Here is a 19,970-nt window from a genome sequence, read left to right on the forward strand (position 1 = left end):
TAGCATACAATTTTAGTTTTTCCCGTGCCCATACAATTTTAGTCGTATGTAACTTTAAGTGTATCGTAGGCACGGATCTGCAGCACAAAATCTGTCAACATCCCATTTGCAGAACAGATTATTTCACGCAAACTTGCAATGTTGACTAAAACATCAGCTAAAGAAAAGAAATGGCCGCATTTCTGCTGAGAAATATATGTACTTCCTCCATTTCATATTATAAGACTTTTTAGTATTGCCCACATTCATATATATGTTAATGAATCTCGACATATATATATATATATATATATATATATATATATATATATATATATATATATATATATATATATATATATATATATATATATATATATATATATATATATATATTAATTGGTGCTACATGGAGTATGGGCTCCAAGATTCAAATTGAGTATATACCCAATTTAAATGAGTATGAAATTTTTTTAAATGTTTAGATATGAACATTAACTTCTTTACTAACAAGTTCAAACAAGTTTGAACTGAGTTTGAACCTTTTTTTTTTGTTAGATTTTGGTTCTAGGTATATAACATTCAAACATATAATTCGTTAGGTATGTAATAATGAATTGTGAAATAAAGTTGAGTTTGAGTTGTTTTGTTGTTAGCTATATGTATGAATCAAATTCATATATCTAGGTATATACTCACAATTTGAAAATTTTTAAAAATTTGAGAGAATTTGTGTGTTTTATACCTTAGAGCCCGGGCACCATGGAGTCCTATATGAGTATCCTATGTAGGTAAATAAATAAATATATATATATATATGTATATATATATATATACATATATATATATATATATATATATGTGTGTGTGTAAATTTATTAACATCTATAAAAAATATGAACAATGTTAGAAAGTCTTATAATATGAGCCATTAGGAGTATTTCTACTGAAAAATTCATCCGGTAGGATGTATGCAGTACGTACAACAGTGATGTCATCACTCATGATTTCATCTTCTTGGATGGTCCCGTCGTCCCTTGCTTCTCAATGCCAACCTTTCTACGAACACCGGAAGGCAGGCTCTCTACTTTGGAAGAACTCGTTGCACGATCCCTTCCTTTTTGGCTCATGAATTCTCTGAATGATGGTATCTTGGGGAGCTCCATATTTTCAGATAAAACCGCCACCTTTGCAATCTCGTCAGAATGCTCCGTCGTTACAAACTCCTCCGTGTTGTTCTTCAGAGGTATGTCCTTAGCTTCGTTGCTAGTAGCTTCTCCAGGGATTTTACAGATTACATCAGGAGATGCTGGAGGAGACTCTGGGACGATGGAAGGGGAGCTTGCCGCAGCACCATGATCTGTGATTTGGTCAGCAAGGGCGTGGAGGCGGTCCTGTATCTGGTTGAGGCTCGAAGACGAAAGCCACCGAACTGTGGCGGCTATCTGCGAGTTGTAGAACGTCTTGCCCACTTTCTCGTACTTCTTGAAGCACTCTACCTCAAGGTGTGCTGCAGAAGGCTCTTCATCAAACCTGAAAGCACCCATTCATTGAAATCATTAGCAATCATATACACTTAACAGTGCAAGAGAAGCACCACAAATCTGAAAACAAAAATATAATGGATCGATCCTGTTATAGCTTTGATGTAATTCCGTGCATTTCTGGGCTGAAGGCATAATTTACTCATTAGTTATTGAGCAAGGCTTATATACACAAGTCATTGGAACAAAGGCTTACATACATGCTTAAATAAGCCAAATGCTAATATCATGGGTTATTAGGCTAAATGCTAATACAAATGCACTATTGGATCAAAGGTGTAATACTCGTGTTTTGAGGCCCAAGTATAATACAGATGAATTTAGGAACAAAAGCTAATACTGACGTGTTTTTGGGTCAAAGGCAAATACATGTGTAAATGGGCCAACGGTTAATACTCATAAATTTATTGGGTCAAAGGCTTTTACTCATGATTTATTGGGCTGAAGGCTTATACAAATGAGTAAATAGGCCAAAGGTGAATACTCATGAGTTATCAGGCCGAATTCATCATACATAAATGCGGACACATGCCGAAGGCATAATACTCATGAATTTTTGGGTTGAAGATTTATAGATACATAAATGGCCCAAAGGCATACATGAGCTATTTGGCCTTAGGCTAATACTCATACATATTGGAACAAAGGATAGTACTCAAGACTTTTTGGCTCTTAAGCAATACTCGTGAATTTTTGAGTTGGAGGCATATTTTTTAGATTGAAAGCTAAAACTAATCTTTTTTTTGTGCTGAAAGCTAACACACTTATTTTTTTAGGTCGAAGGGGAAAATTTTGGGTCAAAGTTTAATACCCTGAAGTTTTGCATGGGAGGGTAATACTCATATTTAGAGAACACATTAATATTAGCCTTTGGCCGAATAACACATGACCATTAGTCTTTGCCTGAAATTTCACAAGTATTAAGCTTGGACCCATGATTGTTTGCCTTCGGTCCTAATTACATTACTATTAAACTTTGGCCCAGACTTTCATGAGTGTTTATTAACCATCGACGTAAAAATACGTGAGTTGCCTTTCACCAAAAATTTCATGAGAATTGACCTTTGGCTCAAAATTTCATGAGAATCGCCCTTTAGTCCAAAATTTCATGAGTATTAACCTTGGGCCCAAAAACATAAAAATGTTAGCCCAAAATTCCAATAGTGCTAACCTAGGCACAAAACGCTAATAACCTCTAGCTAAAAACACATTAGTTAGCCTTTTGCTCCCAAAACACATCACCATTAGCCTTCAACCAAAATTTATGAGTTAATACCTTTGGGAACAAAAACACGTGATTATTTGTCTTTCATCCCCAAAACACACAAGTATAAAGCCTTTGGTCCAAAATTTCATGATATTAACCTTTACGCAAATGAAACACATGAATGTTGCCTTTGGTTTGAAAAAAGCTACAGAAACATACAAGCATTGAAATTCGGTCCAAAAACATATGATTGTTAGCTTTTAGTACAAATTTTCTGAGTAATATCCTTTGGCCCAAAATTTTGTGAGTATTAATAGTGTGCCAGAAACGCATGAATGTTAGTCACTGGCCTAAAATTCCATGAGTGCTAACCTTGGGCATAAAAACGCATTAGTATTAGCCATTGACCAAATAACACATGAACATTACTACCTTCGTGCCAAAATAAATTCACTTTTGTACATGAATCTGGATATAACCTATGTCCAAATTCATGTACAAAAGTGAACTTAATTTGGACCAGAGGGAGTATCGGCTAATATACGTGTAAATGGGCTAAAGCTTATTCATCCGTAATTAGGCCGAAGGCCAATAATTATACATTTTTGCGCCCAAGGTTAACACTCATGGAATTTTGGCAACAGGCTAAACATGTTCTTGGGCCCAAGATTAATATTACTAAAAATTTTGGCCAAAGGTTAATACTACTGAAATCTTGGGCCAAAGCTAACATTCATGTCTTTATAAGGCATTAAGTCATGCGTTTTTGGGCCAAATGTTAATACTTAACAAATCTTCGGCCAAAGGCAAACATTCATGTATTTTCAAGACAGGCTAATAATCATGCATTTTTGGGTCATTAATTTTTGGGCCGAAGGCTAATACTCGCATGTTTATAGGTGAAGGCTAGCAAGCATTTTTGTGCCCAAGGTTAATACTCATGGGACCGAAGGCTAATATGTGCGTGTTTTTGGGCCGATGGAAAACAATCACATTTTTGGGCCAACAGAAGGCTAATACCCACAACTTTTGGTCAAAGGCTAATGTTCATGTGTTCTAGGGCGAAAGGCTAATTCATGTGTTATTTGGCCAAAGGCTAACACTAGATGTGTTATTTGGTCGAAGGCTAATACTAAAACGTTTTTGGGCCCAAGGTTAGCATTCATGGAATTTTGGGCCAAAAGCTAACTCATGAAATTATGGGGTGAAGCTTAGGAGATTTTGGGCCAAAAACTAACATTCATGTATTTTTGGGCCGAAGTAGGGCTGTCAACTAGCCGAGCTCGATAGAAGCTTGAGCTGAGCTCGAACATAGCCTATAAAATGTTCGAGCATTCAAACAGGCTCGGCTCAAGCTCGACTACCAAGCTCGATTTTTCAGTAAAACAATATATATTTCAAGGATAATCTTTTAAAAAAAAATTTCTAGTTCACCATGTAAATGGAAGAGGAAAAATAATAAAATAAATATATGATGCCAATACATGACATACAAATAACATATATAACCTCCTAATTTATTAAATAACAACAAAAATTATATATTATTAAGCTCGTTGGAAGCTCGAGCTCGGCTCGACAGAGCTCGCGAGCTTTGGGAGAGGCTCGGGCTCGGCTCGTCTGGAGCTCGAGCCGAGCTCGAATCGAGCCTAAGACGAGTCGAGCTCGAGCAGCTCGCGAGCCTCGAGCCCTTTTTGACAGCCCTAGGCCGAAGGCTAATACTCATGTATTTTTAGACTAAAGGACTCCCTCTGTTTCATATTATAAGTTGCTTTGACTTTTTTAAGTCATGACTAAGTTCATAGAAAAATCTAGCAACACTTAATGCACCAAAAAAATTAGCAATATTTTTAACACAACAAAAAAATATTTCTAACATTGAACATATTTTGATTTTTTTTGTTGTGTTAAAAATATTGCTATATTTTTTTATAAACTTGGTCAAATCTAAAGAAGTTTGGCTTAGAAAAAAAGTCAAAACGACCTATAATATGTAAGGCCAAATATTAATACTCATGAAATTTTGAACCAAAGGGTAATACTCATGAAATTTTAGACCGAATGCTATACCCAAGGTTAAGGCTCCCTTAGGAACACAATAAAGTCAAAACACGGTAATAGGAAAAACATAAGAATGGAGTTGCTTGGCTTCTCCAATCCTATGGGAAGAAAAACATAGGGAAAACTTCAAAACATGTGTTTGCATACAAGATAGGAAAAAACACAAGATTGTTATTTTAGATGAACAGCGTGAGTGCCCTGCTTTTTAAGAATTTTTTTTTAAAAGAACACAGGATTGTATAGGATTGACATTCCATAGGTATTTCAAAGGGAAAGAAATGATTAAATCCTTTGTACCAAAGGCCTCTTCATGGTTTTTTTTCTCTATAGGATTGGAATCCTATGAAATTCCTGTGTATTTCCTATAAACCAAAGGGGCCTAATACTTATGAAATTATCGGCCAAAAAAGGAGTGGAGAAACTTGAAAGAAACTGACAGTACAAATCATGTATTGACAATAAATCATTGTAGAATAAAACAAACTCACGGTAGATTCCCAAGTCGCAACTTTGCTTGTCCAAGGCCATTCAACAATCGCTTTTGGCTTGCATCTCTTAGTGTCTGAGATATGCTCTTCTTGTCAACAAGCTTCCCACCCTATTATATCACTAGTTGAAGTTTATGACTAGCTGAGCAACGTGATAGATTCTTTCAAAAATATGTCTTGTCAAATTTATAAGCAGTTATTAACTCATTGTTGTTGCGAAAGAAACAAGAATCACAAAAAGGCAAACTATCACCTGCTGCTTGGTCTGACCTTTCGCTTGATAATAAGCATTTTCAGCACGCTCCAATGCTTTAAATTTTGCATCTAGCCCTGCTTTTGATGGGAGCTTTGAAATGGCAATATTGCTCACCACCTCCTTCCCATCTGCCATTACCCCACAGACATTAGTGCACAGTGACCATATACGCACAAAGAGGGGAAAAGGTGAGCTCTACCATCGGAATCAGATATATCTTCAACTGATATGCTTGCATCATCTTCATGATTCCAAAATTCTGTCTCCATGTGTTTTGGATTAGCCAACGAGCTGCCAAGCAAATGAATTATTAGTACAGCATAATCCAGAAGTAAATTACTCCACTTAGTCTGTCTTGAGTCTACTAAATGCTATGTGCCACTGTCCGATGAGAAGAAGTTATAGATGAACAAGTAGGGGTACCAACGCCGATCGAAAAAGGTAGATTTTGTTGCCCAAAATTCAACTACTTCACATAAGATTTGTTATCAGTTCTATCTTGATGGATATACCCATTATATTATTTTGCATGAAAAGAGAGGTCAAAAAAATGTTTATGCAATGTGCGTTCTCTCTAAAAGGCAACATCATGAGTACATGAAGGAAAATTCCAGTTCACAACTAACATACCTTTTGAAGACTGGGGATATCTTGTTATAGCGACAGGTGGGCACACGACGAAGTTCCTCCAAACGTGAGGACACTAGATTTGGGTGTTTGCAAGCATCACATGAGCGTTGGCATAAAGTTGGTTGTACCTACTCATTTTACAGGTTAGCATGCAATAGTGGAAGTAAAAAACTAGAAAATACTACCTCCGTTTTTTAATAGATGACGCCGTTGACTTTTTCTCACATGTTTGACCATTCGTCTTATTCAAAAAATTTACGTAATTATAATTTATTTTGTTATGAGTTGTTTTATCACTCATAGTACTTTAAGTGTGATTTATATCTTATACATTTGCATAAAATTTTTGAATAAGACGAATGGTCAAACATGTGAGAAAAAGTCAACGGCGTCATCTATTAAAAAACGGAGGGAGTATTAGTAATATATTCAGGATTAATGTCATACCTTCTCCCCAAAGCTCTCAATGATCATTTTTCGTCGGCAGGTAGAATTTTCACAGTAATCAATTATCTGCATCAAGAGATGCAAGTAAAAAAAAAACATGAAATCTACTGCATGATATAGTAGACCAATTCCATGTTAGGTAGCAAGAGTGCACCAACCTGACTAAAGTCGGCTAAGGCCTTCTCTGAAAGTTCAGTTGAAGAGGACGATAACTCTGACTTTTTGTTCTTGGTGTTTCTCAAAATAAATTCCTGTAAGAGTAAGACCATAGAAGCCTCAGTTTTCATGTTCAATGACAATGTACAATCTGGCACCTAATTACCATTTTCTTTCGGTCATCTAATCCATAATATAGAACACTTTTGGAAGGCTGTTGGTCACGGCCAGCTCGTCCTGACTCCTGGTAGAAGGCTTCCATGGACTTAGGCAAGTTATAGTGACACACAATATGGACATCTTGTCTATCAATACCCTGAAAAAAAAATAAAACCCAATGTATTAGCAAAGCACTTCTTCAGAAAGACTGACAAAAGAAAACAATTAGTATAACATACCATTCTGTGGAAGGAGAATCAACATATCAATGCACACGAAGTCCCGTATTGAAAGAGGCGATGTAGAGGGAAACAGAGTAAGAGCCTCATTTGGAAAAAATATATAATATAAGTACAGAAGCCAAAATCAATCATAAACAAGTACTACAGGTTGGAAGGTAATAAGGTAACAGTACTCAGATACTACATGTGTGCTGGAACTTGTAGACATGGAATCAGCATGTCACATAACGGAAATGATATTTCAAATGATGTGGAGGGAAACTATACCCAAATGCAACAGTGGCAACAACAACTTGAGTTCTCGAGGAAAGCCAATCATCAAGAACAGAACTCCGCACCTTGCTATTTAGGCCAGCATGATAAGCTGATAAGGAGAACACAGGACTGCCATGAAAATTCTCAATTCAACAGTCCTAATAGGTCTTAAGACTTACAAATTGTGACTTTAAATTAACGTACCAGCAGAGGAGATACCCTGCTGTGACAAATGCATAGTTAGATCATCACAAACCGCACGTTCAAGACAGTACACAATTGAGCAAACATTTCCACTGGACTTCAGTAAATTTGATATGTCAGAATAAACGTCATCAAGGAGATCCTTGTAGCGAACTGCAAAAGGTAGTTTGTATTATAATATGTAATTAAGAGAGAATTGAACATAGAGACAAAATATAGGCATAGCAGTAAACAATTGACAGGAACCATATGTTCTGGGAGATACATAACTGAAAAGTACTAAATAATCATGAGGGAAGGGAACATCAGTAATACTGTCCTGCGTCCACAATAGATGATGGAAAGCATGGAAATGTAAAAACAGAAGAATAGTCAACATACCAAGAAAACAAATGCCCCAGTCTAAAGATAAAAGGTTGGTGCACTCAAGCTAAGTGTTCAAGAACCCATAAGTTGGAAAACTTACCTTCATAGAATATATTAGGCCGATTAAATGATGCCCTAAGAATTAATGGATTTCTCAAGCACAGTGACGATATCACATCTTTCTGGACTCTGGTGTAAAGAAAAAGAGAATGAAGTGTGAATAGAAAACACTAGATTAAAATATCAAGAGAAGTGATGGTGGCAGGTAGTGACTATTAAGGGGATAGTGTCTTACTTTGGAACTGCGGTTGCAGTTAAAGCTAATATAGGTATGTCTGGGAACTGGTTCCTCAGTGATGAAAGCTTGCGGTAACTAGGTCTGTATTTCATTAAAATGAGTAGAACAATTTACAAATTCTGTAACAAGGAGGAATGCTTCAACCCATTTTTTAACCAATGAATCTGCAAACGGGCAACAGATGAAAGCAAGTAGCCACCACCAAACACTAAAAATAAATGCATACCTGAAATCATGGCCCCAAGTTGAAATGCAATGAGCCTGTAGAGACAAAAAATGCAAAATAAGCCACAGATGCTCTTCATCACAGATAAAAGAAGAACAGGGTGTTACTAGAGGAGTAAAGACACTACTTAATTTATACCTCATCAATAGCAACAAGACCAAGGAGACCTCTATTGTTGAGCTTTGTTAGCTTTGCCTTGAACCCAGATGTTGCAACCAACTCAGGAGTAACATATAGCAATTTTAGAGAAGGATTACCAGAATCAAGGTCTTCATGTATCTGGGAGAAAGGCATGTATGACAAATTACAAAGTCAAGAGGAAGAGTGTTATCATACCGAACTAACCATGTGACCGGGTAAACTCAGCCAGCTATGAATTTATAGTCAAAATTTCAGTTGAAACTAAAGAGTCAAAAATTTTCATAAATAATTGATAATATCCTAGGTAAACCTTAATCTGCACAATGTGGAAACCTTACCTTTTGTTTATTGTGCGATGTTTGTGTTGACGAGAGAAACTCAGCTGGAATACCTTTGCTTTTCAAGCTGGCAACCTGATTCTCCTGTAATTTTCATAAACCATGATGATCCATAGTATTCAGGAACAACAATAAAAAGATACCAACAGATAACACAGCTTACCATTAGTGCTAAGCAGCAGATTTTTCAACCATATCAAGAAGCTATTAGTATATGCACATTTGTCAAGTACTATTTTTTTCTGGAAATAACTGAAGTTTGGTGGATCAATTCACCTATCAAGGGTGAGATAACAAGAACAATGCCTGACTTCACTAGAGCAGGAATCTGATAGCACATTGATTTTCCACCTCCAGTTGGCATCAAACAAAAGCAATCCCTTCCTAGAAATAAATTGTTTGTTACATTAATAGAATCCATGGTGCACAAAAGTTTCAGACAGCATACTTCAGTGATCAGCAACAAAAGTTCTTTTGACCAGAAATATTCAGCAAAACTAAAAAGAAATAAAGACTACAAGCACAAACACAGACGGGAAGAGCACCTGAAAGAACAGCTTCTATAGCCTCTAGTTGCTTTCCTCGAAAGCCTGAATATCCGAAATGTTGCTTCAAGACGTTCTCCAGCTCCTGAGGAGCTTTCTTTCCATGCCCAGATCCCGAGGCCCCCGATGCACCTTTTATGGGAAGTTGTCTCTTCATTTTTCAGCTGAACCATTGAAATCATCAGAAGAAGAAGAGCATGTCATAGCCATCATAGTGTCACAACGATCACGATACAAACAATATGCTAAATCCGCAGCTAATCGATACTATAGATTTGGTCCAACACAAGTGATACTCTGATTCGAGTGGTCGGTAAACAAATAAATCATGAAAAAATCGCAACGGGTGATCACACCCACATCTCCCGATATATGTACCAACGCAGGAGTCAGGACCCGTTAGACAGAGAAATCGCGCAAGCACTGCCAAACCAACCGAGATGCGTATCAACCCCATCACCCTCTTAGCTTTGCTCGCAGCCAGTCAAATCGGAACCCAGCGGCGCGCCACTACGGTGGGAGGCATCGAGGCGGGCCACCCCGGCGGCGTGATTGGGAGGGAGTCCGTAGGGTTCGGGGAGTGGCGGTGGAGACATCGAGATCGAGGCGTACCTGCGTTAGGTCAGCGGCGACGGCGACGGCGATGGCGCCGCTGCGGTGGCGCGCGCGCCGGCAGCAGCAGCAGAGGGCACCGGAGGCGACGGCAGGAAGGCGAGCGAAGTCGGCGAGCCGGAGAGAGACGACGAGGCTTGCGAGGCACACACTTCCCTTTCCTATGGGCCACGGCCCACGTAGTGCCAGGCCGTTCCCACCAAGTGGGCCCAACAAAAAGCAACGGGAGTTGGGTTGGATCCCAATATGGGCTTTATAAATGGGCCGAAACTTGCCGTCTCTGCTGCATCGATGGAAATAAGTTCACTTTAGATCCCTCCATGGAGAGAAAATTTAAGAGACATTTGATTTACCAATTCGATCAACTTTCCAACATCGCTTGTAAGTTGGCGTTAACTTAAGTAGAAAACTATGGAATTCTTTACCCCTGATTTAATTTCGAAGTGAAGCTTATTACATCAAATCGGTACTTAGTTAGCTAAGCTACTGTTGGTGATGAGTAATTAAGCAGTTCTTGTTGCATTAACTATAATCATCTCCATAACCCACCGACACGGGCGCATTGATGCAGCAATTACATCTGAATTGATGCAATTAGGTGCTCTAAGTGATCAGATCAGATCAGATCTTCAGAACATATATATGATCCAAAGCACAGGCATCTGATCTTTGCAATACTGGAACACAGCTGCAACTGATGGATGAGCTATATCCCACCTTTATTCGCCTAACGAGAGACACGTCTCACCAAACGCTAGCTAACTCCGATCCGGCGAGAGATCAGAGCAACGAGTAGTGACTGCTACGCCAAAACCGATCGATCGGCTTCCAGGAAGAATTGGTGACGCTGCTCATCACCAGCTACCGCACCTAACCATCGCCTCATGATATGTACTACTGGAGAAGAGTATGGGTATAGATAGTGTGTGTTAGTCCTAGCTAACAGCCAGCGGCCAATCTAGCTGATTATTACTCCCTCTTTGTAAATATAAGTATACAAAGCGTGTGAAATTTATCCATAAATATAAATGATTTTTTTGTAAAACCAATTCATCTGGATTCAAGTCCTAGACTTGACACAGTTGCTCACATTGATCGCTAATAATCTTTAAGTGGAAAGTGTACTTCGTCAATCTTAAGATATATCGGTCTGTAATATAAATATTTCATAAACGACTTGTTTTATTAATCATTTCTCTCTCTTTTTTTTATCTTACCACCCTCCTACTATTGACCATATTTTCTTTAACGAGGAATACCAAAGTATTTTATTCTAAATCTTAATATTTGCTAAACAACTCGCACATACTTGTATTCGTGGACGGAAGTAGTAGCTAGCATAAGGGGGAGAAAAAGAAGAATATATATGTCTTTTGCATCAGCTTTGTGGAAAGTGGAGTATAACAAGAACAGGATGACTGGGTTGCCCATTGACAAGGCAAAGAGAAAGAAAAGGCACGACTAAAGTTCCTGCCTTTCGATTTTCTCTTCCACACTACAATATTTTTATGGAGAAAAAGGAGGCCGGCTGAACATCTTGGTTAATTTATATTTGGAAAAAAAACATATCCTAAAATGGCTCACTATTATCGCATGATTTCATAAGGAAATTGCAGAAAAACTCCCTCTGTAAAATTCTAAATTATGTGGATTCTGGACTCCTGTGGGTAAGTAGTTAAACATCCTCCGAGGAGATAAAATACGCACCGTCCGATCTAAATCCTACGGCACGAAGCAGCCCACGTGACGTGATGGCAGTGTGGTAATTCTCATCATCTTCTTCCCCTCAACTGCACCGCAAAAAGCCCACATCTTTCTCGCTTCCACTTCACTCGAAAGGCTCCCTCCACTTATAAACCCCACCACCAACTCTTCCAATGGCGGAAATCCCCGACCCTGCGCCCCTTGCCTCGGCCCCAATCCGCGGAATCCGAGCTCGCCGCGTCCTGCCCTACCGATCGATCTGAGCCTCGCCGCGCGCCGTGCCCTAGATCGGGAGGTCTCGCCTCCGGCATCGGGGACAGCGCAATGGTGGAGACGTCCGGCGGCGGCGGGAGGCTCCACCCCCACGGCCAGCGGCGGAGCGTGGCCGCGTTCCTCGCGGCCAACAAGACGCTGCTCGCCGCCGCGTGGGTCGTCGGGTTCACGCTGGTGTTCCTGTGGCAGAGCGCCAAGGTATCGGTCGGCGGCGGCGGCAGGGGCGGCGGGTTCCTCAGGCTGCGGTCGGCGCCGCCGCCGCCGCCGTCGCGCCCGGCGCCGCTGCTGCGCCCCAAGGCGTACGAACTGACGGATTTTGGCGGCGTCGGGGACGGGCGGGCGGTGAACACCGAGGCGTTCGAGCGCGCCGTCAAGGCCATCGCGGCGCTCGCGGAGCGTGGCGGAGGGCAGCTCAATGTGCCTCCCGGCCGATGGCTCACCGCGCCGTTCAACCTGACCAGCCACATGACGCTGTTTCTTGCCGAGGGCTCAGAAATCCTTGGCATTCCGGTGAGATACCTCATACCTTCCCCGCAAAAAAAAAAAAGGAAAAAGAAAGATACCTCGTACCTCACGCCGTAGAATAGAACTGGAGTGATGCTGTTAATTTTGCAATGCATTCATAGTCTTTTCGTGAAGTTCAAAAATTAGTTCTTTTGAGTGGTTTTGATCGGGTAAGCATATAGCTGAATAAAAGTGAGTTTGCTTATTGGCTTCATGGCTAAAGAAATCAATGGTATGAATGGATAATTTGTTTCTGTCTTATGTGTTGCTGAGACTGAAGTCTCAAGTGATATCAATGTTATTGAAATTTGGAAAAGGGTGGAAATTGGATGATCTAGTTTTCACCTATCTGCTAATTCTGTCCTGGTTGTATAATTTATCTAATTAAGGTCTTTGAAAACATGCTGTGATATCTCAGATGCATGCGCAGAGCTGCATATATTGATTGACAGGTGTACCGATTCCTTATGTTTCCATGGCAGGACGAGAGGTATTGGCCGCTCATGCCTGCATTGCCGTCTTATGGGTATGGCAGGGAGAGGAAAGGACCTCGCTTTGGAAGTCTCATTCATGGACAAAATTTGAAAGATGTAGTCATTACAGGTTTGAAGTGTTCTCTGAATAAACTACACCACCTAATGATGTAGTCGTAGAATTGTGAATTAAGCAACATCAGTGACAGAAGTGCATGGTGTGAATTTTAAGCAATTTAATGATGGAAACTTCTCCTACTTGGCAGTATGTTATGGTGACATAAAACAACTGTTTTACCCATTTTTATCCCCTGGTCTGAATGAACTTTCTTTCAGTATGCATAATCGCACTACCTGCTCATGTAAAAAATAAATAAAAAGTTAAAACACTCTTATTCTCTTGTTGTTGTGTTCCTTACTGATACTTTGCTAAGTATAATATGCAAGTCCACTGTAATGGAAACACTTGTACTATAGAGATTCCAGTATGCATTTGGTTCTCATCCTTGCACTAATAGAGCATTTGGTGTTTCTGTATCAGTTCTTCACTGGATGATAGTTATTTAACTTTCACATGCTCCCTATTTTTTCTCTGTTGAATAGGACACAACGGTAGCATAAATGGACAGGGTGAAGTTTGGTGGATGAAGCATCGCAGAAGGATACTGAATAATACAAGACCTCCTCTTTTGCAGCTGATGTGGTCCAAGGACATTATTGTTGCAAATATAACATTGAAGAATTCACCTTTCTGGCACTTCCACCCATATGATTGCACGAATATAACTGTTTCTAATGTTACTATCTTAGCTCCTATTTCTAGTGCTCCAAACACAGATGGCATAGATCCAGGTAATCATACGAACCTTTCTTCAGTAATTTCCAATCATCCTGCATAATTTGAGCTTCTTGTTATACCATCTAGGTTTGTTTCTGTTATCAATGACAGTCATTTTTTTTATTTGGTGATGCTGACATATAGCTGTATGCAGATTCTTGTCAGGATGTGCTTATTGAGAATTGCTACATTTCAGTTGGTGATGATGCCATAGCGGTAAAGAGTGGGTGGGATCAATATGGGATTGCATATGGGCGCCCATCTCGTAACATTGTGATACGCAATGTAATGGCTCGTTCATTGGTCAGGTAACAGTTGAGTCATTTTTGGCTGCATTGCTTCATCTAAAATATTTCTTTGCATATCTTTTTCAAATCCTGCTCAAGATAAAATGGTATGAGAAAGAAACTATTAAATTAGGATTAACTTTTAAGTTCTTTTGAATTGAATATAGAGTATTACAGGTAAGGTTTACAACAGTTGTCTTGGTGTGTGCAGTGCTGGAATTTCAATTGGCAGTGAGATGTCTGGTGGGATTGCAAATGTTACAGTGGAGGATGTCCGCATTTGGGAGTCACGGCGAGGTTTGAGAATAAAGACTGCCATAGGAAGAGGGGGCTACATCCGCGATATCTCCTATCGCAACATAACCTTCGACAATGTCCGTGCTGGTATTGTGATAAAGGTTGACTACAATGAGCACGCTGATGATGGGTATGACCGGGATGCCTTTCCAGACATCACAAACATATCATTCAAGGAAATACATGGGCAAGGTGTCCGGGTGCCAGTCCGTGCTCATGGCAGCAGTGACATTCCCATCAAGGACATCAGCTTTCAGGACATGTCTATCGGCATCAGCTACAAGAAGAAACATATTTTCCAGTGTTCCTTCATTGAGGGGCGTGTCATCGGGTCAGTGTTTCCAAAACCATGCGAGAATTTGGATCTCTACAATGAGCAAGGGCAGCTTGTTAAGCGTGCAGCAATGGTAAACAGCACGGAAGTTGATTATGACATATGATGATATAGGTGGCTAAGGCTAACAGCAGAACATGGGTGGCATTCCCATTCTCATTTTTGTTCTTTTAGTCTTTCTGTGTTTTTTGAGATTAGAACTGTATATAAATAGGAGATTCACCTCTTCATAGGTTTGAATGCAGTGGCTAATTGTATCTCTCATTTCATCTGTCCACCAGCATTTTGTTCTTGCTGCCAAACATGTAATACAACCTTGCAATCTTAGAAATACACTTGGCCATTCACCATCCCTGCCCAACTGAAAGTAAAAGATGTTAATTATTGTTTTATCGGTGCTTGATGATGTCAATTGTCAGAGTGGTATGAATTTTGGCAAAAGTTTTTGTACCTTTGCTCTCTTTTTCTTTTTTCACTTTCACCTCCCTCAGACCTGGACTCTTGGTGGAGCTAGACGGCTGGAAAGTAAAGTGTGTTTAAGTTACATTTTTATTTACTACCATACTTTATAAATTTATCTTTCAAGTTTCCTTTTTACAGTGGAAGCTGCATGGTTACATGACAAGGAGTTCAGGAGTGAAAGCTGTGAACAAGAGATCAATCATGAAGCAAGGTTGGACAGAGCTTGAGGAAGTGGTGAACTTTCTTTTCTGAGGACAGGGAACCAAATCTTTCCTGCTCTCAGCCTGAGCCAAGTGTAAGTCACCCATACCATCATTCTATCTACTTATGGCCACTCTTGTTCCCGATTCGTTCTGTTCTTAACAAGTACTACACATCTTTATCAATTTGTGAAAGAGGAGCACCATGGATAGATATTACTAGATGTTTTTGTGGTTCTGAGAGATTGATAGGTATTGTGTAGCAAGTAACTGTCAGAGTCAGGGATTCAGATAGCTGGGGATATGCCAATCTTTGTAGTACAAACAGATAAGGTCCTTCATGGCTATCGCTGTTATTGGATCCCACACATCAACAACCACATAAATTTACAAACATGTGCTCTTATTCTTATTCTCTTATCGCTGTTGCCGTGCTGATCATTGTACTGCCACTGCTGGTTTCTGCAGCCTGTAGACTTGTCAACGGAATCAACTAGAAGTTCAGAACCAATGCTTGAAAACTAAAAAGTGAGTTCATTGCTATATATGTTTAACAAACAACACTTAGTCCATTAGTTACAATAATAATGGTTTACGTACTTGCAATGTCAACATAAAGGTTTCTTAAATCTTAGAGAGATGTCACCACTGTTCTGTAAACATCACTTTCACTTACCCTATTTGCACTGTTTTTGCAGCTTCTGGGAAAAAAAATTTCCATGGTTCAAAACCATTTGGATCAAACACTGCACCATGATCAAGCAGTTGTGAATCACGTTCACCTGTGAGGTCAGACCACACGTAATTTCTTTTGCTTTCCCGTATCAAACTCATTGGAAAGACCTGTAACAGGACTATTCACTTTAAGAAACGAGTTGTCTGATATCTGAATGTGTCAGCTGACTTTTCTGAGCTTCCGAAGGAACAATGAAGCAAATTGTTTTCTTCCACAAGACAAAAGGTGATCATGCTCCCAGGTGGATCTTCATATTAATCGGTTGTACCATGATTTATAAGCAGGACCATCACATTGTTTGCAATTAACACAAGCTTGATCGATCAGCGAAGCCAAGAGGTAGAAGAGAAGCTTCTGTGAGGTAGGTTTGTACGCATTGTGCTGCTTGTTCATTGCATGTGTGCTCGTGGTCCATAGAAAAAGGTACAATTTTATAGTCTATCCAAACGCGTGCCGTGCAAATCCCTTTCTTTTATTTTCCTGTTTTTCTTAATGAGATCCTTCGGTTCTTTGTCTCAAGACTGTCAGGTGTGTTAGCTAAGTGTCACTCTCAGGAAATTTATGGCACTTGTCTAATAATTAACTATATATAAAGCTAAGGAGGCTCAAGATAGTAAACCCAAGACTATACATTTCTTGTGTGCCATAATTATTCATGAAAAATTTCGCCTTTCCGTTCGTTACACGCACACGTTTTATTGCCATGCCAGGACGCCAAACTTGGAGCGAGCTCTCCATAAAACATATGGATTTCTACGGTTTTCACAGAATTTAGTTCAGTTTTCATAAATTCCTTATAAAATGCCTTAAACATATCCCTTCTACCATGTTTCCTTGTGTTTGCAAAAAATGTTCCATATGCTCGCAGTGGCATCATATCCTGCAAAGAGAGAGAATGGCACATTATTTTTGGCTGTGTTTAGTTCCTTTCAACCTTACAACTTTTCTGTCACATCAAATATTTATACACATGTATGGAGTATTAAATGTAGATGAAAAAAACCAATTGCACAGTTTGCATGTAAATTACGAGACGAATCTTTTAAGCCTAATTACGCCATGATTTGACAATGTGGTGTTACAGTAAACATTTGCTAAGGACGGATTAATTAGGCTAAATAGATTCGTCTCGCTGTTTACATGTGGAATCTGTAATTTGTTTTGTTATTAGTCTACGTTTAATACTTTAAATGCTAGGTTTTTTTTTTGCCAAAACAACTAAACACGGCCTTTTCCCATTCAAGGCAAGTAACTTTGCAAGTGGACGTTCGTGAGATCTCATGATCAGACGGTGACGGTGACAAGTTGACAACTCTTACATGAGGATTGACCCGTCAAAAGTCAGAAGAATTCTCCAAGCTGTACCTCCAAATTCACAATCCAAATTCACAAGGGACGAGGACTACTCTTAATAACAGTACGTGACTCCGTGTTACAGTTATGTGATCAACCAGGTAGTGACCATGCATTCATATTGCATGATAAACAGCTCCCCAGAACCTTGATAGCACTTCCTTTCATACTTTCTAGTAGCTAAGAAAAAAAAATACTCTTAAAAAGCTAGTCAACATAGATTATCATGTAAGATTGAATTTGATTTATAACTCGAGAAAAATAAACAAACTGAAAAAGTGAGAGCATTTGACATTGGATTTCTTTGTTCATCCATGGACCGAATTTGACCTTACATATGTAGTGTTTGTTGTGAGCTAATATGTGATACAATAATTTGACCTTACATATGTAGTGTTTGTTTAAATTTTGGTAGTCACTAGCATATTGCATATGCGTTGCAACAGATCATTAACCCGCTATTACCATAATTTTTTTATATATCACGTATTAATTTAGACATATTTGTTATTCCATCTGTTTCACAGTGTAAGACTTTCTACCATTGCACACATACATATAGATGTGAATGAATCTAAACACATGCATATGTCTAGATTCATTAACATCTAAATGAATATAGCCAATGCTAGAAAGTCTTACATCGTGAAACAGAGAAAGTACTGATATATGGACCATCTAGCCCCACACTATCATTTTTTTTCTTAAAAAAGAGTTGGATGGTAGAGGTGATTGACATGTGTTCCCTTTAGGACTACAATCCTTTTATCTTTTAACAAAGGGTTAATTGGATCCATGCCACTGCAAATGTGGCAAATCAAAAAAATGCCACACATATTCGCGTTATCGGCTAGATACCACTGCAAATTTTTAAAATGAGAACCATGCCACTCCTGTCACTATTTCCATCCTCCTCTCTCACGACGTCATCCTCCTCTCTCTCTCTCTCTCACGTCTGCATGGGGAGAAGGCGATTAGCAAGAACGAGGCTGCCGCTGGCGAGGACAGTCGCAAGCGCGGGGAGAGGGTGCAGCTGCAGCCGCCGCCGACGAGCACGGTCGCGGAGGGGCATGGCCACCGCCGAGGACGGTCACGGAGACGGGCGCGAGCGTAGCCGCCGCCGGCGAGGACGCTCGCGGGGAGGTCGGGAAGGGGGCATAGCTACTGCCGAGGATGGCCGTGAAGGCGGGCGCGGGCGTAGCCGCTACCACCGAGGACGGTCGTGAGCGAGGCCGCCGCCGCCGCCGAGGACGCTCACAGGGAGGTCGCGGAGGGTGCGCTGCTGCTGGCGAGGATGGTTGTGTGGAGAGAGGAGATGGGCGTCGGCAGCACCAGTGACAAAGCTTGGGGCCAATGGCGGCGGAGCTCGAGGGTCGACGCCTCCTCCATCGGTAGCAACGACGAGCGGCCCTCCTCGCCAGATCTGGGCGGAGGCAGTGCGGCTCGTCGATGACCACGACGAGGACAGCCATGGCGGCGGCGACTCCCGAGCTCTCCCGCGCAGATGAGGTCGACGACGGCGATGGCGGTGGGTCCACCGCGGACATGGTCAACGACGACGGCTGCAACGGTGGTGGAGAGAGAGGAAGTCGGCGAGGAGGTCGTGGAGGGGCGCGGGGAGCGGACGCTGGCACGACCGTCGCCGGTGCCGTGCTGCCATCCGCCACCATGCTGCCGTGCTGCCATCCGCGCCCGCCTTCGTACTGTCGTGCTGGTGCTGCTGTCGAGACGAGGACGACGAGAAGACGAAGACGGAGACGGTGGAAAATGTGATGGATTGGACGGAAATTGTGATGGAGTGGCATGGTTCTTATTTTAAAATTTTGCAGTGACATCCAGCCGATAACGTGAATATGTGTGGCATTTTTTTGATTTGCCACATTTGCAGTGGCATGGACCCAATTAACCCTTTAACAAAAGTAGGGAGTTGATAGTGGACCGTGGGGTGGTACTGCCACCACTACTCTTTCAAAAGTAGTATAGATTTAGGGTGTGTTCCCCGGCACGTAAAACGGAGCATGCATTATTGCACGATTAATTAAGTATTAACTAATTTTTTTAAAAAAATAGATTAATATGATTTTTTAAATCAACTTTCATATAGAATTTTTTTTATAAAAAACACACCTTTTGACAATTTGAAAAGCGTGCGTGCGGAAAACGAGATATGTGAGTTAGAAAAACTGAGATAATAACTCAGCCTTAGATCCTATGCATAAAATAAAATAAGATATCTCTTGGTTTTCATGTTAATTGGGTTTTTTCACATCTCTTTTGGTTTCTGACAAAAAATAGTGAATTGGGTAGGGCTTATAAGCCACGACTATAATTTAAACTTGAAACTTAATTTTGGGT

General features: G+C 40.4%; 2 protein-coding genes across 2 annotated transcripts; one reads left to right on the forward strand and one right to left on the reverse strand.

Annotated features, from left to right (window-relative positions):
* Positions 1-849: 849 nt before the first annotated feature.
* On the reverse strand, positions 850-10,292 carry LOC127764315 (ATP-dependent DNA helicase Q-like 3). The gene is made up of 20 exons (XM_052289177.1): positions 10,155-10,292; positions 9,543-9,706; positions 9,274-9,381; positions 9,161-9,168; positions 8,998-9,081; positions 8,657-8,797; positions 8,519-8,553; positions 8,290-8,373; positions 8,095-8,183; positions 7,629-7,781; positions 7,437-7,533; positions 7,167-7,170; positions 6,935-7,084; positions 6,771-6,863; positions 6,613-6,678; positions 6,166-6,293; positions 5,735-5,826; positions 5,533-5,663; positions 5,280-5,389; positions 850-1,512 (listed from the first exon to the last, which is right to left on the reverse strand). Exons 2-20 carry the CDS (start codon positions 9,697-9,699, stop codon positions 981-983), a joined length of 2,262 nt encoding a protein of 753 aa, XP_052145137.1. The 5' UTR covers positions 9,700-9,706; positions 10,155-10,292; the 3' UTR covers positions 850-980.
* Positions 10,293-11,968: 1,676 nt separating this feature from the next.
* On the forward strand, positions 11,969-17,909 carry LOC127764180 (probable polygalacturonase). The gene is made up of 8 exons (XM_052289015.1): positions 11,969-12,641; positions 13,118-13,238; positions 13,712-13,960; positions 14,101-14,254; positions 14,445-15,621; positions 15,995-16,054; positions 16,225-16,623; positions 17,507-17,909. The coding sequence occupies exons 1-5, from the start codon at positions 12,183-12,185 to the stop codon at positions 14,968-14,970; spliced, it is 1,509 nt and encodes a 502-aa protein (XP_052144975.1). The 5' UTR covers positions 11,969-12,182; the 3' UTR covers positions 14,971-15,621; positions 15,995-16,054; positions 16,225-16,623; positions 17,507-17,909.
* Positions 17,910-19,970: the final 2,061 nt, after the last annotated feature.

Source organism: Oryza glaberrima, chromosome 2 (genome assembly GCF_000147395.1).
Source record: "Oryza glaberrima chromosome 2, OglaRS2, whole genome shotgun sequence".
In the NCBI taxonomy this organism is placed as follows: Eukaryota; Viridiplantae; Streptophyta; class Magnoliopsida; order Poales; family Poaceae; genus Oryza; species Oryza glaberrima.

What these genes read in the sequence shown, in the direction of transcription:
- LOC127764315 (XM_052289177.1), bottom strand. Translation starts at nt 9,699, where the DNA reads ATGAAGAGACAACTTCCCATAAAAGGTGCATCGGGGGCCTCGGGATCT. An exon ending in ACTGCAACCGCAGTTCCAAA is followed by an intron (nt 8,184 to 8,289) that starts GTAAGACACTAT and finishes TCTTTACACCAG; the next exon opens with AGTCCAGAAAGATGTGATAT. An exon ending in TTGAGAGCTTTGGGGAGAAG is followed by an intron (nt 6,294 to 6,612) that starts GTATGACATTAA and finishes TAAAATGAGTAG; the next exon opens with GTACAACCAACTTTATGCCA.
- LOC127764180 (XM_052289015.1), top strand. Translation starts at nt 12,183, where the DNA reads ATGGTGGAGACGTCCGGCGGCGGCGGGAGGCTCCACCCCCACGGCCAG. An exon ending in GAAAGATGTAGTCATTACAG is followed by an intron (nt 13,239 to 13,711) that starts GTTTGAAGTGTT and finishes TCTGTTGAATAG; the next exon opens with GACACAACGGTAGCATAAAT. An exon ending in CACAGATGGCATAGATCCAG is followed by an intron (nt 13,961 to 14,100) that starts GTAATCATACGA and finishes AGCTGTATGCAG; the next exon opens with ATTCTTGTCAGGATGTGCTT.